Source organism: Doryrhamphus excisus, chromosome 8, assembly GCF_030265055.1.
Source record: "Doryrhamphus excisus isolate RoL2022-K1 chromosome 8, RoL_Dexc_1.0, whole genome shotgun sequence".
In the NCBI taxonomy this organism is placed as follows: Eukaryota; Metazoa; Chordata; class Actinopteri; order Syngnathiformes; family Syngnathidae; genus Doryrhamphus; species Doryrhamphus excisus.
The window spans coordinates 12,709,215-12,734,235 of record NC_080473.1 but is presented as its reverse complement, the minus strand read 5'-3'; the positions used below and the strand labels follow the sequence as shown (position 1 = coordinate 12,734,235).

The window sequence follows — 25,021 nt, the reverse complement described above, 5'->3', positions numbered from 1 at the left end:
AATTAGCAACAGGTGCGAGTGATAAGGGAAAAGCAAAGCAGGCAGACAAAACAGGAAACACTACCAAAACAAGAGCACGAAACAGGAACCAAGGCATAGAAGTATAAACCAACTAAACTGTCACACAGGCGAGCTTGCGGATCGTGACACACATATAGACAAACAACCATTCACACTCACATTCATACCTATGGACAATTTGGAGTCGCCAATTAACCTAGCATGTTTTTGGAATGGGGGAGGAAACCGGAATACCCGGAGAAAAACCACGCATGCACGGGGAGAACATGCAAACTCCACATAGAGATGGCCGAGGGTAGAATTGAACTCGGTTTCCTATCTGTGAGGCCAGCATGCTAACCACTCGACTACCGTGCAGCCTCCAATTTCCCATACATTCATTTATTTGTGGCTGCCCGCTGCAATTAAACGTTTTTGGCGCTACTTGTCTGGTAAGCCAATAACGAGCATCTCTCCAAATAACATGATGCAAGTGATATTGATAGACACACACATACACGTACACGCATGTATAAAAGTATAAAAGTCGCCAAAACAACTTTTGAAAGTGTGTGTCAGTGTGTCAGGATGTGTGTGGGTAAATTCTCACTAATGAAACTTGGCTTTCCCACCTCCACTGCTGGGGTGTGATGTTCTTCATAACACGAAGATCTATTTTTGATCCAAGTGCCATTCACCCGCGAACAAACATGCAGCAGCAATTTGAAGAAAATGCTGAGAAAATGACAGATTCTTTCTTCTTTAAAGTTTATGGAAGTTGATGTGCAAATATGAACGTATGAAGGCTTTCCTTATATTAAACAAGTGCTAAGTCTCTCTTCATCACAAATCAAACCGTGTTTTTCCGTAAGGTTGGATCACCTCCCCCCCAGACACACACTCCCACAGGACACGATCATTCACCAACTGCGTGTCCCACATCTGGCATCCTGTCACACTGCCATCTTCTCCGAGGGAACTCTCCAAAGTGCCGACTGTACCTAAAGTGACACACACTTACATTCCCTTTCAGCTGTATTACTGCCCCCAGAGATATGTAACCCTGCTGGCTTTACGGATTCTATCTTTAAAGTAGCTGATTTTAACTGTTGTGATTGCTTTCAGGATGACAACATTGGTTCAGCAGTGCGGTAGCTGATTGGTTGGCACTCACGCTTCTCGGTGAGCAGAATCTGGCTCAACTCTAAGTGGATTTTTACATGTTTTTATTGGTCATGTGTGGGTTTTATTCGGGCACTCCGGTCCGAGTATGTCCTCTTCAATAGTTCAGAACATTACATGTTACTTATGACATACATACAACATATAGGGATGGATCACCGTGGTCACTGGCATGCTGGAGCCTATCCCAGCTGTCTTCGGGCATACTTTTGGGAATTTTTGCCCATCATTCACAATTCACTGATTCACTTATGTGAAACAATGAACGCATATGTCTTTTCTGTGCATTATAATAACTCCCAAAAATGTGTTAATATGAGTAAACTAACAATGCACGTCATTGGGACACATCTATAATACTTTCTATAATAGTATCCATCCATTTTCTATGCCGCTTATCCTCACTAGGATCAGGGGTATGCTGGAGCCTATCCCAGCTGTCTTCAGGCGAGAGGCGGCCAATCACAGGGTACATATAGACAAACAACCATTCACACTCACATTCATACCTACGGACAATTTGGAGTCGCCAATTAACCTAGCATGTTTTTGGAATGTGGGAGGAAACCGGAGTACCCGGAGAAAACCCTGAAATGACAACCCACACACGGGTAGAACATGCAAACTCCACAAGGGAATCAATCTCGCTGTGTGCGCTAACCGCTCGTCCACCGTGCGGCCCCTTTCATGTGTTCATTCATTTTCTACTGCTTATCCTCACGAGGGTCGCGGGGGGTGCTAGAGCCTATGCCAGCTGTCTTCGGGCGAGAGGCGGGGTCCACCCTGGACTGGTGGCCAGCCAATCACAGGGCACATATAGACAAACAACCATTCACACTCACATTCATACCTATGGACAATTTGGAGTCGCCAATTAACCTAGCATGTTTTTAGAATGTAGGAGGAAACCGGAGTACCCGGAGAAAACCCTGAAACGACAACCCACACACGGGTAGAACATGCAAACTCCACACGGGAATCGATCTAGCTATGTGCGCTATCCGCTCGACCACAGTGCGGCCCCTTTCATGTGTTTTATTTGCCAGTTGTTTACTCATCTGTGTCAACTATTAGCCGCATGACTGATAATGTCCACTATGTGCTACTATAGGGGGTTGTATACAGTAGCTTTGTGCACATCTGTTAACATATACTATATACTTTATATGTGTACTTTATATAGATATGTGTGTGCTCATGCTTGCACCCGCAGTTTCCAATCGTGAGAAATAAACAAGTAAAGCCTTTCCCCCCCTGGGTAAATGAGCTAAATGATAGCTCAAGGCCTATATATACCGTATGTGTACATGTTTGCATATCGCTTATCAAAGCCTGTATGGCTCCACTGTCTTGTGCGTCTCTCATGACAAATCAGCTTTAAAAATTCTCTCTTGCTTCTCAGTCACGCTCACACAAGCACAGAGGCATGAAGATGAAACACACACACACACACCCTGGGGGTAAACACTGCATGCTAAGGGTGTCATCTTTGGTCACCATCGGTATCTCACCCAACATCACTTCTGTTTCCTCTGATTTCTTCTTCACATCTGCTTTGCATTTCTATCATACATTCTGTTATTATTTTTATTTTTTCTTTGTTTCTTTATTTTGCTTCTTTTTTTTTTCTCTTTTTGTTCTTTCGCCATGGAGGACATTAGAGTTGGGGCTACCCTAAAACTATGAAACCATGTCAATGGAGGATGGCCTCTTCGTACACGATGATGACATATTGAAAAATGGCCATTTTCTTTTTTATATATATGTCACTAATTAATATGTACAAATAAATGAAACCAAATATTTTAATAGTTTATATATTATATTAGAAAGTAAATATATTTAGCAAGATTGTAATTTTGATTATTTTATTAAAGATCAATATTAAAAAGTAAATACAAACAAAATTATTTTTATTTATTTTTAAATGATTAATTATATTTAAAGAAAAAATAAATACATTTAGTAAGAAAGATTGTTTTTTATAATTTTATTAAATATTCAAAAGTTAATATGTTCATAATTTTTTTTACATACATTCTGTTATTCAATAACTGAGCACAAAAAATACTCCTACATTTGAAATATTTCATGAATGTGAGAGAGACACAATATCGATAATTACATCAGAGACAGTTTCATCATGTCTCACAGGCTTCTTCTACCTGATCTAGTATTTCAATCCTTAGTAGTTTATAGCAATTCCAAATCAGGAATGCTCTATATGGACGCAGTACAGCATGATGAAGATGCCAGAATAAGAAAGAAAGATACTGCGGGTGGGTCCAGTGCGTTTGACAGTCTAATAAACTATTCAACCGTGAATCACTTCACTTGTGTGTGTGTGTGTGTGTGGCCAGCAGTGGTGTGGGTATTTCTGAATAATAGAGACAGCATGACTATATACAGTACATACAGTATGATTATGAAAAGAGCACATTAAGTTCCATCACATTCTGCATACGCTCACTCCTCCATTATAAAAAAAAGGATATTTAATCTTGCTTAGATTTCACTTTTTGCAGTGTGAAAGTGGGTGCGTTGGTACATCTTCATGTGTTTTTGTGTATTTTAGTCCTATATTTGTGTGTGTGTGCATGTGTTTCCTCTTGAAGGCAGACACAAAGGGACGTCCTGTGACACAGACACAGGAGGCTGGACAAATAGTCACGGATGAAAACATTGTTTACTCAGGACACTCACAGACAGATTTAATGACCAACCCCCCCTCTGCTTGGGCACATGCTCAGTTTTTCCACAGCTTTAAATACTTTCAAGAAATTACCATTGTCAATTTAGTCCAAATAACATTCCCTATAGTTTTCTCCAGGTACTCCGGTTTCCTCCCGCATTCCAAAAACATGCTAGGTTAATTGGCGACTCCAAATTGTCCATAGGTATGAATGTGAGTGTGAATGGTTGTTTGTCTATATGTGCCCTGTGATTGGCTGGCCACCAGTCCAGGGTGTTCCCCGCCTCTCGCCCGAAGACAGCTGGGATAGGCTTCAGCACCCTCTGTGACGCTCGTGAGGATAAGCGGTAGAAAATGAATTAATGAATTACCTGTGTTCCAATGACGTGTGCATTGTTAGCTTGCTCATATTAACTGATTTTTGGGCGTTATAATGCACAGAAAAGGGAAATAAATATGTGTCCATGTTTCACATAAGGATTGTGAACGATGGGCAAAATTCCCAAAAAGTATGCGAACGAGGCAGCAGTGTTGGGCGACCAGTCCAGGGTGTACCCTGCCTCTCGCCCAAAGACAGCTGGGATAGGCTCTAGCATGCCCGCAACCCTCGTGAGGATAAGCGGTACAGAAAATGGATGGATTAATATTTTTTTTTGCCTAAATGTAGAATTTTCAAGCATCAAATCGGTTAGGAATCGGATAGTTGGTGAATAGGGATGAGTCGGATACTAAACAAGTAATGCATTTCTGCCGGATACGAGTATGAAACAAGTACATCTGGTCATTACCTGCAAAAAGACCATGCTCATTATGTATTCACATTTCACGCTCTGTGATTGGCCAGTCTCCTTAGACAGGAATGAGAAAAATACTTTTGATTGTATTTGGCTATTATACAAATAGAATTTGTCCTGTGGCATAATACTGTGGATTCCTGCAGTGAAACCAACTTCCAAAAACGTTTGTCATAAAAAAAAAGTACAATCCAAATGAACCAGCCCCTGATGGTCTGTGAAGTATACCTGCTGGTAATGAATTGTGTAACAGCCTAAGAGGTTATCTGCGGTAAACTTGAACAGCAGCTAAAGGACATATTTTGCAACCAAGATCAATGCAATCCCATAAACTGCTGAACTATGCCGAGCTCACTGGCAAAATGCCTCTCAAGTCTTCCCCTGGCACCGTCTTGGAGCAGCATGACAAACGAGCCGCCGTCTTTGCAATCAGATGACGAACAAACACACAAATAGCAGCCTCACGCTGACAGACAAGCACACTTTAGACAAGACTAGACTGGTCCAACAGGCAGACGTCACAAGATGAAGAATACAAAAAAAGTGAGAAAAGGATGAGGAATCAGACATGGCTGAAGTGACGGACATTCAGATGTCTAACTGGAGGAGAGTGGGATGATGAGGGACAAAGGTGTGGAAAGAAAGCAACGACGTGTCAAGTGAGGCAAAAAAAAGTTGAAAAACTCAGTCGGTGCGGTAGACGCTCGTGCAGTGCTGAGCAAAATAAAGTCCGCAAACACCCACAAGAGCTCAAACCATTAGATAGGCCACACCACAGAACATGTCTGAGACTCATAAATAAGCAATGATACAATCTACTCCGTGTGCATGTGTGCGTGTCTGTGAAGCAGTGTCACTCCTTGTCGGTTGTTTTCATTCATTTCAATGTCAAAACGGAGAGGAGAGACGTTACTGGAAAAAAAAAACTGTGACTCACAATGCATTTAAATGATTCAGGAGCATTTTATCTGCTCCTCATATCTTCACAAGTAAGTCTCGGTAGTCCTTCCTTTGAATGGCATTTGCATCCACTTTGCTCCTACAAGAGCCTCTTATGCAACTGTGTGACCCTACATAGTTGGATATTTGCAAAAAACAGCTAGATATTTCTTACCTTACCTTTTGTCATTGAAGTACTTGCTATTCAATCACAGTGTGCATGTATCCACTATGGACAATTTAGTCTCCAGTTAAACCAGCATGCATGTGACTGTCCGAGCCGAGATTTGAACCCACAACAACTCTACTCATCAAAGCTCCAATGTTTCCATCCTAACCCCATTGGATAGTACAGGTGTACTTAGCATTCTCCTATCCTGTGCTGTGACGTGCTCCCGTTTAACACCCTGACTAAGCTAAGTGAATAATGCAGATGACTAAGTTGCTGAGTCCGCACAGATCGGTCAGTGGAGACATTGCGGCTAAACAAGACTAGAAGAACACAAAATTATATACCGTACGCACGGCTGCCTGAACATCTGTACTGACACTAAAATCTGTATGTTTCTGCATACACATGATAATGAACCTAATTAGCACAGCATGCATATTTTAACGGGTGCAGAGCAGAAATGCATAGGTAATTTTAATGAAGCTGCTGCATGGCAAAGGATCTCATAGGAACTAAAATACATTTTAGGTCCAAATGTTTGCTGACTAATAAAAAAAAAAATTGCAACAGGGGTTTGTATGTTCTCCGTGTGAGTGTGGGTTTTCTCCGGGTACCTCCCGCATCCCCAAAACATGCATGTTTGGTTTATTGGAGATGTTAAAAAGTGTTTATAAGCCTCAGCAGGGCTGTAGAGTGAGACTAATTCACTTGCATATGTGCCTAGAAATTAAACTGCGGAGAAAATAAAAAGGGAGCACTCGTGCAAGTACATTTTTCTACCTTTCATTCGCATTTTGCTCTTGAAATAAGGCCATACAAAGTGATCAAAGTGATCAGAATTTTCGCGCATTTGTATATAAAGCTCACATCGGGAACTCTCAAGTTGACGTTCGATGATGTCTGAAGCTAACCTCATAGACTCGCTGACATAGAGATAACCAGACGCGAAGTACTGTCCCATTCATGCGCTAAAATATTGTTTTATTTGTTTGTATGCATTTTCATTAACAAAAAGCAAGAGAGTGTTTCTTTCATCATGCATTTACATCATTCATTCATTCATTCCTTTTCTACCGCTTTTCCTCACGAGGGTCGCGGGGATGCTGGAGCCTATCCCAACTGTATTTGGGCGAGAGGCGGGGTACACTTTTGGGGAATTTTGCTCATCATTCACAATCCTTATGTGAAACAATGAACGCATATTTCTGTGCATTATAGTAACTCCCAAAAATGAGTTAATATGAGCAAGCTAACAATACACGTCATTGGAACACATCTATTTTGACTACGAAGCCCCCAAAAGAAAGCGAGGAACAGGTAATACTTTCTATAATAGTATCCATCCATTCATTTTCTATGCCGCTTATACTCACTAGGATCAGGGGTATGCTGGAACCTATCCCAGCTGTCTTTAGGCCAGAGGCGTGGTACACCCTGGACTGGTGGCCAGCCAATCACAGGGCACATATAGACAAACAACCATTCACACTCACATTCATACCTACTATGGACAATTTGGAGTCTCCAATTAACCTAGCATGTTTTTGGAATGTGGGAGGAAACCGGAGTACCCGGAGAAAACCCACGCATGCACGGGGAGAACATGCAAACTCCACACAGAGATGGCCGAGGGTGGAATTGAACCCTGGTCTCCTAGCTGTGATGTCTGCGCGCTAAGAGACAGACAGACAGACAGACTTTCTTTATTGTCATTGCACAAAAACACAGCAGTGAAATTGCCAACGAAATCCCGTATGATAATAAATAATAAATAATAATGTGGAGAATAAATAGATGACAATACAGCATAGACTCAATGTACGAAAGACACTTTGGGACTGTACTGACAATGCTCCATTAGTAATGTAATTGCATGTAACTGTAATGTGCAGCTTAGTACATGTGTGTACAGGATGTAGTATGCCAGGCTATGTATGATACATTCATATTTGTGGACCGCAGTTCCAGGGAAATGTAGGCCTTATGATGGCACTGTGTTTATACTGTATGTACAATTGCACATATACATTATTGTGTACATTGTTGGAGTTTAATTTTACCTGTACCTGTACGAGTAGTCCGGTTTCGTCCCACATTCCAAAAACATGCTAGGTTAATTGGCAACTCCAAATTGTCCATAGGTATGGATGTGAGTGTGAATGGTTGTTTGTCTATATGTGCCCTGTGATTGGCTGGCCACCAGTCCAGGGTGTACCCCGCCTCTCACCGAAAGACAGCTGGGATAGGCTCCAGCACCCCCCCCCCCCGACCCTCGTGAGGAAAAGCGGAAGAAAATGAATGAATGAAGTGTGTTTAAGGGTTTTTCAGTACACAGGTGAGAAATTCAATAACATCACCTCGACTTGGACCTGAATAAGAGGTCAAATATCTTCAAGAAAATCAAGTTGTCCAAGATATACAAATGTAACTTTTGGGATTATCTTAGTAATAATAGGAGGTCCATTTCTTCTCTAGACCACCCCCTACCTAGGTCAATAGATGTAACTGGGCATGAATAGATAGATAGAAGTGGTAATGAAACCTGCAAGTCTTCATTATGGCCAGACTTCCCCATGAAACACAATGTGAGCTGGAGAGGTGAGATGCTCGTCTCTTTATAGCAGGGGTGGGCAAACTATAGCCCGGGGGCCATATCCAGCCCGTCCGTTCTTACCACAGTATTTCAGGGAAGAACGAAATTTGAAACACTTATATGCTAGGACTATGTTAAAAAGCCATAGCATTTCAGTATGTGGAATCAAACTATGGAATGGATTGAGTAAGACCCTCAAACAATGCACAACGATGAGCCAATTCAAGAAACAATACAAGCAGTTGATGTTTGCTAAATACAAGGATGAAGAGTCTTGAACCAGTCATGATGTGCTATATATATCACTATATTGACACTTACTATGGTACCCATTATGGCATTGGATGCTCATATCACCTCGTAATTTGGTAAGTGACAAAAAAATAGCTTAAAAAAAAACTTGGATTGTTTGAGTAGCATTTTTATCAATTTGGTTATTTGATGTGGTTTGATCATGAAAGAATGGACACAAGCACATATAGCAGATCGCATGTCACTTTTACAGATACAATAAATCCAGATGGACAGTTACGTGTAAAATATATAGTCTGCCCCCCACCCCCTACAATTTTATTAAATCAATGCGGCCCGCGAATCAAAAAGTTTGCCCACCCCTGCTTTATAGTGTACTCTTCTCCAGCAGAAAGGTGGACTGCATGTTAAGTTCACATTCCATGTACTTACCCTCCCGCTCAAGCTTGGCCAAGTCATCCATAAACATGGCACATACCTCGCGGTGCAAATAGCACAGACGCAAGGTGCATTCAGGGACATCGGGTCATTGCACTTTTTTTTTTTTTTTTTGCAAAACTCACCACGGAAAAAACGAGATGATAGACAACTGGGTCTAGATTTTGACATTATGGTAATGGTTTTATTTCATTTGAACATGCATCAGATTACAATTGAGTGCATCCCATAATCAGTTCACAGTTCCACATGTCCAAAAGGAGTAGGAAGAAGCAAAGCTTATTAAATCCTACCCCTCCATCTGGTACTTTTACAATCAGTAACTGTTACATTTGTTCACTTCCTGCTTTCCTAATATGGTTTAAGTTTTTTTAATTGAAAAAATATATAAATTTATTTTATTTTTGTCACGTACCGAAATACGAGGTGATATGAGCATCCAATGTCATAATGGGTACCATAGTAACTGTTACATTTGTTCACTTCCTGCTTTCCTAATATGGTTTAAGTTTTTTTAATTGAAAAAAAATATAAATTTATTTTATTTTTGTCACGTACCGAAATACGAGGTGATATGACCATCCAATGCCATAATGGGTACCATAGTAAGTGTCAATATAGTGATATATATAGCACATCATGACTGGTTCAAGACTCTTCATCCTTGTATTTAGCAAACATCAACTGCTTGTATTGTTTCTTGAATTGGCTCATCGAAATGCTATGGCTTTTTAACGTAGTCCTAGCATATAAGTGTTTCAAATGTACTTCTTCCCTGAGATCATATTTCTCCTCTCTTGTAGAGAAGTATTGGATGACATTTTTAGCCAATTGGTTATTTAGCCTTATGCATTATTTTAGCTGTTTGAAGATGAACTATATCAGCAAGTTGAAGTATTTGTGATTTTAGAAATAAGGACTTAGTATGTTCTCTGTAGGCGGTATTATGAATTATCCTTACTGACCTTTTTTGCAGTACATTTAGCAAGTGAAGATTGCCTTTATAGTCATTACCCCATTTTTCCACACATTACTGATAAGAAAAGTACAATGAAGTGCACTGGTGGGGATGCTGCGCTGCTGACCCCCACCTGAGAAGTTGTGGACCGGTGGAAAGAATACTTGCTTGATTTTCACCCCACTCTGAATAAGTGGAATAAGATGGATGCAACTTTTTGTCATTAAAAAGGCATCTCTCTCTTCCACTTAGTGGTGTGTGTGTGTGTGTGAGTGTGGGCCCCAGCTGGGGTAGCACACATTTTTAGCAACCCTGGTCTCTCGCAGGACTTGAATGATGTTTGCTCTGATACTGAGCAGATGCTTATGTTTTGACAGAAGTCCTGCTCTCTGACTTAGCAATGTGTGTGTGTGTGTGTGTGTGTGTGTGTGCAGTGCTTGCAGTGGTCTGACAGCCAGGATGCATCTGACCCATCATCCACCTGCTCCTCCTCATCTCCCTTTCATCATCCGTCATCCCCCCGACCCTCACCATGTCGTTGTCCTTCCAGGTCTGTCTGTTCACTTGATTCTCATCATCCTTGACTTCACACCAACCACATTTTTTGTCTGTCTTCCCGTGTCTCACTTCTTCCAACATCGTCCATATTATATTCTCTTCTCGTCTCTCTCTCTTGCACTTCCAGCGCTCCCATCCTCCCTCTGCTGCTCAGCAACTTCAGAGAGAGTTAATGATGAGATGAAACCAGGAAAAGGAGGCTAATGAAGACCAGAGGAGATGGAGAGAGAGAGGAGGCAAGAGACAGATGGAGAAATACTAGGATGCACAAGTGGGGAATGTGGAAGTGGGGAAAGTATATGGAGAAACGCTGACATTCAGCATGCGGAAGATAGTGTTTGACGAAAGGGGAAAGAAAGAATCTTTTACATTTGTGCCAAAGCACCATTGTCAAAATAACAAAGATATAGCTCTCACAGTGCACTAGAGGATTTGTCGAAGCCCCCTTTCTCTCACACTCACACACATAAAACACACAACATAAATACAGAGAGTGTTTATCTTCAGCATGGTCCAATCTCCTGGGGTGCGAGCGGCTTCTGCTCTCGTTTTTCTGCAGTGTCACTTCTGGTGTTTGTTATCCGTCTCACCCTCACTTCATCGTGCTAGCAGAAACATGAAGCCGCCATTTAATTCACTCTTCTCCGTTTTTGGCTTCCAATAAACAATTTGATTCCTTTGTGTTTCTTGAGATACCGCTTGTCCTGTACACATGTACACTCCGTACTGTCCCGTTGTGGTTCTTACAACTCGAGTTACACAGAATGGGGTGTACATTTGTCAGAATTGTAAGTCTGATTTAATATTTTTAAATTTTGCAATCAGGGTGAAGGTTCTATTTGGATCTACCATGGGGTGCACTCACTCACTGTCACGTACCGAAATACGAGGTGATATGAGCATCCAATGTCATAATGGGTACCATAGTAACTGTTACATTTGTTCACTTCCTGCTTTCCTAATATGGTTTAAGTTTTTTTAATTGAAAAAAAATATAAATTTATTTTATTTTTGTCACGTACCGAAATACGAGGTGATATGACCATCCAATGCCATAATGGGTATTCATTAAAAACTAAAAAATTTAAAAAACTTTGTTTTGGCTCCAATTTTCTACAAGAAAAGCTCTGATAAAACATTCCACTGTTCTCAAATATCTTACTTTTTATTTTTCTACACAAAAAAAGTTGAAAAATAAATAAACAAATCAAGAATAAAGAAAATCAATCAGTAATAAATAAATAAATATAATAATAATAATAAAACGTCAAATAATAAAAATTTAAGAAACCACATATAGTTATAAAAAAATAATTGGTTTTTTCAGATTAAAATGAACAAAGCATTATTAGAGCCCCGTAGACATGACAAAACACGACTATAGTCACATTTATACTCTTTTTATTTACAACATATTGCGCAACTGCAGGGTCTTGAGACACATGCTAACTCGCAAACTAGAGAGCTATGTGCAGCTGAGTGCAATGATTGGCACTCGGGTACAGCACAATCACCCTCCTCTGGTATAATTGGAAAAGTTAGGCCCATACACTGTATGATTGCATGCACATGTGCAACATACCTAACCCGTGCAATGACTGTGATGAGACTCACTGCTTTTAAATTCTTAATGATAACAACACATTCAATAATAAAAATAAAAGACAAAGCCACAGCACGCCTGTTCACAAACTACAAAATGTGTGTGCACAGTACGCATCATTCTAATTAATGACAGCTGCGACCTTGTACAAAAGAAATAGTCACAATGACTGTAAAAAATCCCCAAAGTCAGGGAAATTGCATTGATAGGACAAGCACAAACAGTCGGAACCACGAAAAATGAGGGGGGAAAAGTCCAACACGGTACAAATAGCCGAGTGTGAGGGGGCAGAAGTCCACATATTTTTGTGAATTTCTGTTTTATCTCCGGGCTGCACGGCAGCCAACTGGTTCGCACGCATGGCCACACAGCTAGGAGACCCGAGTTCGATTCCATCTGTGTGGAGTTGGGTGTTCTCCCTGTGCATGTGTGGGTTTTCTCCGGGTACCATTCCAAAAACATGCTAGGTTAATTGGCGACTCCAAATTGTCCATAGGTATGAATGTGAGTGTGAATGGTTGTTTGTCTATATGTGCCCTGTGATTGGCTGGCGACCAGTCCAGAGTGTACCCCTGTACCAGGGTGATTTTTAGAGAATGTAATATGATGAATGGAGCCCACCCGGTATATTGGTGGGCCGATTATGACATATGATAGATTAATCAATATCGGTGAAAATATACCCAATATTATCTCCCTATGTCTGTGCTGCCCACTCCCTGCTTGTTTGCATGGAATGGTATTTTGGGTATTACATAAATGTATCTTCATGTACAGTATATATCATGTGTATATCAATGCTGTTTTCATATACATATATTGGTCAATGTATCAATTATCGGCCGATATATGTACAGGTCATCGGCTTTCTTCCAGCCCTGAAAATCAGTATCGGCATCAGCCCCAAAAATACCGTACCATACTGGCCCAGCTCTAATGAAAACTATTACAGGATTGTCTTGCCGAAGAAATGAATCTGATATAAGTGATTGTTCTCTGTTTTCTAAACCTTGTCTACAGTTTAATAGCCATCGCCCGGCTCTCTGCTTAGCCTTCGATGCTGCCAAATGGCTTCACCAGGGATTCTCTTAATTTCGCCCCGCATTCCCCTTGGAGAGGCCTGTTTCAATGTAACACCTTGCCAGAGGCTATCAATGTAATTAACACACCAGCTGCAACTACAGTGACATTGTAATGAACCAGTTACTTCTATAAACCAAAGCCATTTCAAGCTGTTCTCCCAGTTCCTTGTAGTTGGGTTGGACATCTTGCTAAAACATATTGTATCATCTACCTTTTACTTTGGTCATTTGACAATAAAAAACAGCTTCAAAGGTAAAATTTAAACAGAAACACAAGTTGCAGGGTAACAAAATACCATGCCGAGTGAAGTAGTGAAGTCTGATCATTACTATACTCCACTATACTATTGTACTATACTCCAGCTTGGTCCCATCGCCCACATGCAGGTTAGGTTCATTGGAGACTAAATGACCCACTTTAGTGAATGCGAGTGTATGACTTCTATGTCATACACCCGCTATAATAAATGAAATCCGCAAAGTTGTCAACGTTATTTATTTATTTTAAGTATCATATATGTTTTAAGGCATAATCTAGCATTTTAATCTAGGAGATTGGACACAAGAAGTTATTAAGTGGCTCACCATATTCACTCCTCTGATTGTGCTTCACTCTGGCACCGTTCAGCTGTAACGTTTTTGTATCCTTGTTAAAACATATTCCTCTTGCAGTCCGCCCTCGTCCTACTCCTTGAGCCAAAGATTAATTTAGTCGGTTTAGCTTTGTCTTCTTTTGTGCAACAGCACAAAGGAGATTGATTGACTATGGTCTACAGCCAATCAGGACGCAGAACACAATGGGCGCGTTCTTCCATAGCTAATGAGGACTGTTGTGGCTCTATATTCGACTGGCTGTTGTCTGCTGAGGGTTCCTAATCCCCCCAGATGATATGAAGCTGCACATGTCTTCAATATGAGTACTGATAGATCGCTGTAATACACCACAAGGACGCAGAACATAATGCATATTTATATGCAATAAAAAAAAATACTTAAAACAGCGACTCCGTGAGAGGTGAACAAGGGAACAGTGTACTGTCGATCCCCGTTTTTCGCGGGGGTTAGGTTTCAAGCCAAATTGATATTCCTGTCAATTACATGCTGTTCCCTATGCTCATCCACGGTGGTTGTGCTGAATACCAGGAGTGAAAAATACCGTTATTTCTAGCCATGTTTACTTTCATTTCAGCAATTGACGTCTAGCAATTGATATCTACCTATGTATGTGAACAGTGTCAATTTTCATCCCACTATTATTTTCTTTCCTTTGCTCTGCGTTCCACAGGTGTCCACTTTACCTTTTACAGCGTTTTTGGTACACTCTGTCCCTCCTTTGTAACCCTTAGCCACATTTTCCCAAGCTTGAGATTTTATCAAGTCACTTAAATCATCTCCTCACCTTTAACCAGGGCCCTTTGCAATCCACCCACCAACCTTTTAGCCTTATTTTTTCTTCACTTCATTTTTTTTTTTTTTGCTTTCATACCAAACCTGTCTTTCATCATTTGTCCTAATCACCTTCTCCATGGCTTCTTCCAAGTTTGCCACTCTGTCACTCTATCCTTGCACCTTTCATCTTCTTTTTCTACATCCAATTTTGTCGCTCCACTCTGTTTTCTGCATCCAATGTCAGTCAGACGTTTCAGCCAAAATACGCCACTCTCCCTGCAGTCATTTTCTCTTTCCTTTTTACTGATTCTCTTTGACACTGGTTTCTTGATTCAACTCTGGATTCTCAATAAGAATATGTGTTTCATTGCTAATAAACCACGAGGAAACCAATTTATGTAGCAGGCATTACATCTGTAATTCCTTAGGAAGGAAATAGAAAGGGAAAACCACACAATAGGAATTCAATAGTTTTAGCAACAATGCTAAATACATATAAATTATGGGTAAAAGGAATAAATTCACATTTCATTTACTTTTGCCTTCACTGAAGACTTCTATTCTCAAACATATAATTTGGCAGCGAAACACCATCTTCCCATTTTATCACGCGTTATTTCTTGAATTAAATAGTGTTTCTCACCTTCTTTATCGAAATTCTGGCATATTGAAGTTTTGGGCTGTCTCGCAAAATTAATAGTAATAGCATGCTTCCACAACTGTATCCTTTAATTTCCATCATCAGCATTTGAATCCATAAAATGATGTCAATTTAAGAGCATGACTTCCTGTTTGTGACGTATGGCAGCTGTCCATGACCAAATTTGGGGTCCTAGTAAGTCATGGCAAAACTATCTCGGAAAAATTATTTCATTATCGCAAATTTTTGCAAAATCTTTGTCTGTTTTCTTCGTTTACCAATAAAAATTATGTTTTCCCCCATGTTTACCTTTATAAGATATAAAAGTATATCTTATCTTATCTTATGTCCATAATATGGTAATGGTAATGGTTTTATTTCGTTTGAACATGCATCAGATTACAATTGAGTGCATCCCATAATCAGTTCACAGTTCCACATGTCCAAAAGGAGTAGGAAGAAGCAAAGCTTATTAAATCCTACCCCTCCATCTGGTACTTTTACAATCAGTAACCGTTACATTTGTTCACTTCCTGCTTTCCGTAATACAGTTTAAGGGTTTTTTTGTTGTTGTTTTTTTTTTTTAATTTTGTAATTTTTTGTCTTGTACCAAAGTACAAGGTGATATGACCATATAATGACATAATGGGTACCATAGTAACTGTCAATATAGTGATATAAATAGCACATCATGACTGGTTCAAGACTCTAAAATAAAATAAAAAAAATCCTAAAAGAAATCAGAAAAATAGGGCAAAAATAGCAAAATGTAAAGACAAGAAGCTGAAATGTTGATAATAATAACTCGAAATAAGTGCAAACTTTAAAGCTTTAAAAACATTACATTTTTTTAGCCTTTATACAAAATGTCCATCCATCCATTTTCTTATCCTCACAAGCTGGAGCCTATCCCAGCTGTCTTCGGATTGGTCGCCAGTCAATCACAGGGTACATATAGACAAACAACCATTCACACTCACATTCATACCTATGGACAATTTGGAGTCGCCAATTAACCTAACATGGTTTTGGAATGCGGGAGGAAACCGGAGTACCCGAAGAAAACCCACGCATGCACGGGGAGAACATGCAAACTCCACACAGAGATGCCACCTTGCATCTTTGCAGCTAGGTCTTTGGGATCCATTCAACTGGTTTCTTGCCTAATAAAGAGCCAAACATTCCATCTGGATTATTTAATTGCCCTTGAAATAACTTTATTGGCGTCAAGTCGTACGGGCAGTCAGTCACCTTTGGAGCAAACCAGCTGGAGACTACCATACTTGCCACCGCTATGACTCATCATTTACTCTTCATCACATTCTCAGATCAGAAACTGGTAGGTCAGGTATGGGGTACATCACCTTTTATACTTTGTCCACTTAGCTCGCTGTGAGTCGACTTTTTTTTATGCTGACAGGGCAAAAAAATATTGAGGGGACAAATCCTTTAACTTGGCATATCTCTTCTTAAACACCTTTCCTCCCCAACTCTTCTAATCCACTTTTACTGCTCCACTTCCACACTCCAACTGCACACAAGCAGCAGTATTAAGCACCGCCTTCTACCAATGCCCTTTCAAGACCTCATCACACTATTTGCTTCTCTCTTGTTGCACACAAACACACACACACACACACACTCCTGTCAGGCGCTCCAAAAGGTTACCGCCCTATTTCCTTTGTGCAAGGAAGGAAAAGATGGTCTGCCAGACATGTTTAGGTGGGGCTGCTTTGGCTTGTGTTATTTGTGCTGGAAAGGTGTGTGTGTGTGTGTGTGTGTTTGAAATGTGTTTATTCGGGGATTCCTTGGAAAGGGAGATCCTGTAATTGTGTTTGTGTGTGTGTGTGTGTCTGCTTGGGTGGGAGGGTGTGGAAGTAGTTCAATGTCGGGTGTCTTGTGAGTGACTCACTGATTCCAATAACCTCTAATGAGTGTCCTCTTTACTCCCAGCCTTGAGTTGAGTTTAATACGGTGACACAAAGGCATGTGGAATCACTTTGCATACGGTGTTAAATCAATGATAGCTTGATGATGTATACGCTGGACTCGTCACCAGTTAGTCACAAGACATAAACAATGTCTTCAATTAAGCTACCATGCATGTCGGGAGAAACCAGAATATCTGGATTTTGTGCAATAAATGCAAAAAGTGTCAAATTGAAAGCAGGAGAATCACCCTTTGGCCAATACAAATGATAGATACTTTATTCATACCTGTGCTCTACTGTATATCCAATACTGTATATCAAATGTGTTTTTATATATGGATGTGTCTTGCCAAGAAAATGTGACCACATACTTGTTTCAACTGCATGTTTCCATGTGTGCATGTACACATAGCTGTGCTATATGTAAATGTGTGACAATGGATAGGCCCAGTAGATGTGAATCAGGATCAGAATCATTATTTTGCGATGTTGCGATGGCACCGATTCACACAAATTCAACCAAATCCTCACAAATTATGTATGGCCTTGCAACTTTGTTCAATCCCTGCAGATTCCCTTCACATTTTGGCCAATCATTGTCAATCATTTGCACCAATCCAATTTGTCTTTGGGTGACACTCAAACTCAATTGTCTAACCCACGGGTGTCCATACATCTTCCACTGAGGGCCACATACTGAAAGGATGCAACGGCTTTTTAATATTTTGTGGAGTAACACACTATTTTTGGTTTTGTGATAGAGTGTTAAAAAAACGTAAAAAAAAAAACGTTTTATTTTTATGGTCATTTTTTTCCTTTTTTTTAAATTTTCAAAATATTTTCTTCTTACTTCTTCAATAATATTTCTACATTCCCATAATGTTACAGTTTTTTGCCCAACCTAATTAAAACAACTAAATTGCCACTTGATTAGTTGTTTTCTTTGTTTCTCATAATATTACGACTTTCAAAAAATAACATATTTTTTGTCTTTAATATTGCAGCTTCATTTTACTAAAATGAAGTTATTTTTCCTCACAATATTACAAATGTACCACTATTGGATCGTCACAGCGAGCTGCTGGACAAGGCGTTTTTCCAAGCTGCGTCAACATAATTGAAGGATCGTATATAATCTTGTGTTCATGTTGTTGCAATTTTTGAGGCCAAGTTTTTATAGTTTGACTTTTGCGTCTCCACAACAACGGTGGGATTCTTTAGGACCACCAAATTAAGTGCGAAATCTCAACGCTTGATGAAAAACATTATCTGTGAAGCATAAAGTGTAAAAATGTAAACATTTTTTTAAGCAGGACATGTAAAACTGTACATTTGACCTATTTCATCACATATTTATGAATTCTTACCGCCTTTGGTTGAAAAAAAACAATTATTGTATGTAATATGTGTTCTTTCATTATTTATTTTCAACAAATGTATTTATGATAAACACACAAAAGGAAAATCACAACTATTTAGTAACTTTACACTGCAATGTTGGGGAAAATCTTTTACAAAATCAGGCATCTTAAAAAAAACATGCATGTTATGCTAATTGGAAACTCTAAAGCGTCCTTAGGTGTGAATGTTAGTGTGTTTAATGAGACTCTGACAGTATGACAACTCATCCATCCATTTTCTATGCCGCTTGACCTCGCAACCTTCACAGGGGTATGCTGGAGCCAGTTGACTTTGGGTACTGTAATTACACCTGGAAAATGTGTTATTTTGAAACATTTGTATTGAAAAGAGGAGCTAAGAGTCATATTTAAAGAATGTAACGGACCATAATGTGAGTCTGTTGTGTGTCCTGTTCCCCTCTAAAGTTCCTTCCTGCTTGTGTGGGCTGGTAATCATAAGTGGGCAACTGCATGGCATTTATTTATGCGTACTGCAATCAGATGGCACACGTACTCAGTTTATGAGAACATTAATTCCCAACCAAAGGGACAGCCAATTGTACAGTTGTCACTAATCTGTTTTTTTAAAGAATCCAGTACCGTACACATTTGAAGAAACCAGACCAAGCGTCCTTGTGTGCATTCTATTGCTTTGTTCACAAGTGCCATGCATGCGCATCTCTGACATTGTTTGCCACCTTATATAAGCTCAAAGAGATGACAGGGTAAAAGCTGAGACAGATGGAAGACGATAGGAAGATAAAGAAAGAAATGAGAACAGGGAAGATTGAAGGAGGAGGATATGGAGAGATGGAGCGATATGAAATGAGGCGCAGACTGATAAGACGGCGCTGAGAGAGGAAAACTACTGATAAGGGGGAAGACAGAATGGGAGGAATCGGAGATATAAGAGATCCCTTTATGAGACATATATTGGAGAATACATTTAGCTTGAATTTGGTAAGCAATGTCAGATGTTGCTAGTGAGGGAAATTCCGACTCTTTTTAGAGAGCCGGTACCTTTTGGCTTGGATGTGGCTGCTCTGATTTTTTGGTCTGTGAAAGCTGTTATCATATCTAGCGAGGAGTGCTTGCATTACATTACATTCATCTGGATGCCCCTTCAAAACTGTAAACCGAGGAGACGAGTGGCCTAGTGCTCAAAATTGGCCAGTTAACCCCCCCTCCACCCACCCACAGTCCAACACAACGTCAATCCTCAACTTGAAGACAGCAAAGATGATGGGTAATTTCCTGCATGTTTATATATATGTATATGTGTGTGTGTGTGTGTGTGTGTATCTCAATTATTTTTCTGTCATACTCAGAATTTTTTTTTTAGAGAAACTGATAATACAGTTTTTAACTATTGTACAGCCTGAAACCAGGAAAAATTGCATGTTGGGTACTATAAATCTGTACATGTTGGTAGGTCTGCATTAAAACGAAAGCCTCTCCCTCCTAGGGTGCCCCGCCCCACTATTTGAGAAGCACTGATGTCATGATGTCATGTAGACCAGTGGTGAGACCAGCCATGTTGTTTGGTCTAAAGACAGGAAGCAGAACTGGAGGTAGCAGAGATGAGGATGCTGAGGTTCTCATTGGGAGTGACCGGGATGGATAGGATCAGGTAAGAGTACATCACAAGGACATTACATGTTAAAGTACCTTGTACTACAGGAATACATGCACTAGTACTAGTAGAGGGTTTGATAAACTTGACTATCAAAGAGCCACTTTGCCCACTTTCCCATTAAAGCAAAATTGCCTGGAGTCGCAAAACCATCTGTGTAATAGTTGCCACCTTGGGTTGTGATAGTATTTTGGTTAAAACTTACTACCTGACACCTCAAGGAATGTGCAACACACTGAATCACAGCCAGTTTCTTTTAGCTCACTGGCTTTGGCAAGTGACACTGGTGAGCAACAATCATCAATGGGTGTGGTCATTAGTACGAGTGTGCCAGGTTGGACTGCAGGGATGACCACTGTTACATATGTACGTCAACAACTTGTGGCTGCTCACAATATACCCTGAGTATCTAACAGTTCCTGGCCAAGAAGAACAGCAACCTCTCTATTCACCCAACCTGGCTGTGTGTGATTTTTTTTCCCTATTTCCCAAGGTCAAGGAGACCCATTTTCAAGATGTGGATGACATCAAGATGGTCCTTGATGACAAAGCTGCAAAGGATCCTGCAAGAATCCTTCCAGGAGTGCGTGAAGGCTTTGCAGAGAATGCTGGGTAAGTGCATCGGACTCCAGAATAAAAAGTATAAAAAGCATACATATAAAAACAAAAAAAAACACCCCTTTTAAGTAATAACTCCTCACTGTAATGGTAATGGTTTTATTTCATTTGAACATGCATCAGATTACAATTGAGTGCATCCCATAATCAGTTCACAGTTCCACATGTCCAAAAGGAGTAGGAAGAAGCAAAGCTTATTAAATCCTACCCCTCCATCTGGTACTTTTACAATCAGTAACTGTTACATTTGTTCACTTCCTGCTTTCCATAAGTTTTTTTTATTTTTTTTGTAATTCTTTTGAATTCTTTTTAATTTTTTGGGATTTAAAAAAAAAATTAATTTTTTGGAAATTTTTTGGAAATTTTTTGGAATTTTTTGGAATTTTGAATTTTTGAATTTTTTGTCCCGTACCGAAGTACGAGGTGATATGAGCATCCAATGACATAATGGGTACCATAGTAAGTGTCAATTTAGTGATATATATAGCACATCATGACTGGTTCAAGACTTCCTGCGTTCACTTCCTGCTTTCCTAATATATAAGGGTTTTTTTGGTTTTTGTTTTTTTTTTACATTTTTACATTTTTTTATTTTTTGTCCCGTACCAAAGTATGAGGTGATATGACCATACAATGACATAATGGGTACTATAGTAGCTGTCAATATAGTGATATGTATAGCACATCATGACTGGTTCAAGACTGTTCATCCTTGTATTTAGCAAACATCAACTGCTTGTAAGGTTTCTTGAATTGTAGTATTATTATTTTTTTTTTTATTTTTTTTTTATTAAAAAAAAATTACATGCAATGTTGTGCATGTTGTGTTTTTTCACAAATGACAGTTGTTATGCTAATAGTTTTGATTGTTTCAATCCTAGTACTTGCAGTATTTAAAGAAAAAAAATGCAGCACACATTGTTTACATTTTTGGGGAGTATTAGCCTCCTGGCTGCCATTTACCCCCTATTCATGAGAAATGCCTTTATCCTCAAAAATAAATTAGAAAATGTGAAAATCCATAGCCCATGGGCTTTTCCTAATGCATGACTAAGCAGAGAGCACTGAGTGCAGAGGCCATGCAAATGCAAGCTTCCCTGTTTTTTCATAAACATACAGGAGTGTGAGGTGGAACAGGCCTCGGGGCCGGTGTCCAGGTTCAAATCTAAAACAGAGGTATTTTCATGTTTCCTTGCCAAAAGCATCCCTGCAGCTGTCTATGTGCCTCTGTGTGCTTAATAAAAGCTATTTCAGCGTGACTGTAGCCTAGGGGTGACACAAAACGTAAGCATAGCGCGCACCTGCAAGAGTCATGCTCAAGGAGAGATGACTTCAGTTGGAGTAGCTCAGTGGCTCGCTACTTTCTGTCATGCCCCCATTTGGGGGACGGGAATATCCACCCTCCCCAGACCACAATGTTAAATACTACTGAGAAACTGATCATATATATTTATTTGGACTGTACAGACCGAACTCACAAAATGCAACAAAATGGAACGCAGGGAAGCTTACAAGCGTCAAAGTGTATGCTGAGTACCACAAATTCATACATGTTGGCAGGTCTGCACTAATATTGACAGTCCTGACTGCTTACTGTAATTGAGAATACTCCTAAGTATGACCCAAAGTTTGTAATTGTAGTAAATTCACTCATCTAATTTCCATATTATGACGACACCAGAGGTGTCAAATAGTCGGATCCCTGTCTCCACCATACGCAACAAGCTCATAATAATAATGTCGGGATCCACTTGGCATAGTCTTCCTCGTCTCCCAAACACAGGCGTCATCATCATCATTCATCATGCTTTCTGTGTATTTCCTGCAGTGCATTTTTTTTTTACATTCCCGCTATCCCCCACTCACCATAGAGGTGTTTTCACCACCACTACTATATGCAACGTATACATCGCAAATCCTCTGGTATGTCCCTTCCTGCGACCGAGAACACGTGTCACAGTGTGTATATGAGCTGTAGCAGGCAGCAATGTGCTTTGTTGTGCAGCAGAAAAATTTTTTTTTAGGTTTTTGTTTATTATTTTTGGCTTGGTAAACTCGCCAGTGTCATGTAAAAGTGACCGCCGCAGTGATTGATATTGGAGTTATGAGTTATGTTTGTCATCCACTGCCTTAACTGCTGACAAAGTAATTTAACAGAGCCAACAGTGCCTCCGCTGGTTGCAGACTAATAGTGCATCCTATGTGCATCAATTACTTCAAGAGTAGTAAATAATTCGGCGCTCGAGTGGTTAGCGTGCAGACCTCACAGCTAGGAGACTAGGGTCAATTCCACCCACGGCCATCTCTGTGTGGAGTTTGCATGTTCTCCCCGTGCATGCGTGGGTTTTCTCCGGGTACTCCGGTTTCCTCCCACATTCCAAAAACATGCTAGGTTAATTAGCAATTCCAAATTGTCCATAGGTATGAATGTGAGTGTGAATGGTTGTTTGTCTATATGTGCCTTGTGATTGGCTGGCGACCAGTCCAGGGTGTACCCCGCCTCTCGCCCGAAAGACAGCTGGGATAGGTTCCAGCACCCCTGCAACCCTCGTGAGGAATAGCGGTAGAAAATGAATGAATGAATGAATTTTACAGACTCGAGAACCCTTATCAACTAGCTAAACGGGTATGATAAGTGATGAGATATATTGAATAGCTGGAGGAAATGCTAAATATTTTGTCAACTCACGTATCAGCATCCCATATTTGAATAAAGTGAGACATGTTAGCAAGTATTGCGTGTTTAGCCATGCAAGAGAAGAAGAAGATGAGATAAAAATAAGCCATCTTACCATCTCTCCTGGTGTTGCCCTTCATGACTTTGGCTGTGGAGACCTGAGCTCTCACCACGGCGGCTCCACTCACCAAAAATAAAAACACGCACACATGGGAAAGTACTGGTCCACTCATTCCGACTACAAAGTATGAAATACGTTTGAAATACGTTTAACCGGCTAAATCTCCACACTGTCCAGTCCCCGAGAAGAACCAATTGATTCAAACATATGAAGAAAAGTTTCCATCCACTTGTTGACGCGTGCGCACACACACACTAACGCACACTAACATACACACACACAAACACGTCCACGGAGATCAAAAAGTGATCACCGTCTTGGATGGCTGCAGCACACAATCACACGCTAAGCGTACGTGGGGGATATTATAGCCCCCGCCATGGTCATACTTTCGACTGGAGGCGCCGAACGTCTTATCAGGCTCAAACTAGTAAATTCAGTCCGGTCTGAAAGAAATATCCTGCATAGTTTAACAGCGCCTTTGCTTGTCTCTTCTGTCTGTTTGTCTGCACGCAACCGGCGCGTCAAACTTCAGCCGACTCAGTGGTGCTCGCCCACGCAGACACCATGCGTGTGTCATTGTGCCTGGTTGTTGTTGTTGTGAGTCTGTACTGGATGAGACGCGCTAAGAGGGAAGTCATTGACAGTTTTACACGGTTTTCTCTTCATTTTTTTATTTTTATTTTGGAGTTATATAGAAGTACTTAAGGCTGGGTAAGTACTCCGGGTACTCCGGTTTCCTCCCACATTCCAAAAACATGGTAGGTTAATTGGCGACTCCAAATTGTCCATAGGTATGAATGTGAGTGTGAATGGTTGTTTGTCTATATGTGCCCTGTGATTGGCTGGCCTCCAGTCCAGGGTGTACCCCGCCTCTTGCCTGAAGACAGTTGGGATAGGCTCCAGCACCCCCGCGACCTTCGGGATTAGAAGCGTTAGAAAATGAATGAGTTACATAGAAGTACTGAGGGCTGCACAGTGGCCGAGTGGTTAGCGCGCAGACCTCACAGCTAGGAGACCCGAGTTCAATGCCACAGCCATCTCTGTGTGGAGTTTGCATGTTCTCCTCGTGCATGCGTGGGTTTTCTCCGGGTACTCCGGTTTCCTCCCCACATTCCAAAAACATGCTAGGTTAATTGGCGACTCCGAATTGTCCATAGGTATGAATGTGAGTGTGAATGGTTGTTTGTCTATATGTGCCCTGTGATTGGCTGGCCACCATTCCAGGGTGTACCTTGCCCGAAGACAGCTGGGATAGGCTCCAACACCCTTGTGAATGAATGAATGAATGACTGAATAGAAGTACTGTAGAAGTACTATCTATTCTCCCCAGCAGCCTCTAATGCTCC

At 40.5% G+C, this 25,021-nt stretch overlaps 1 protein-coding gene across 2 annotated transcripts in view; it reads right to left on the bottom strand.

Moving 5' to 3' along the window:
- pdgfd (platelet derived growth factor d) overlaps positions 1-24,252 on the bottom strand; it is a 48,046-nt gene extending 23,794 nt beyond the window's left edge. Inside the window, exon 1 of one of the 2 annotated variants that reach the window (XM_058079869.1) lies at positions 23,667-24,252. In XM_058079869.1, coding sequence (XP_057935852.1) covers positions 23,667-23,784 — 118 coding nt within the window. In that variant the 5' untranslated portion in view covers positions 23,785-24,252. Of the gene's footprint in view, positions 1-5,787; positions 6,065-23,666 lie in introns of those variants that run through there. The other variant, XM_058079870.1, reaches the window with a different exon arrangement.
- Positions 24,253-25,021: the final 769 nt, after the last annotated feature.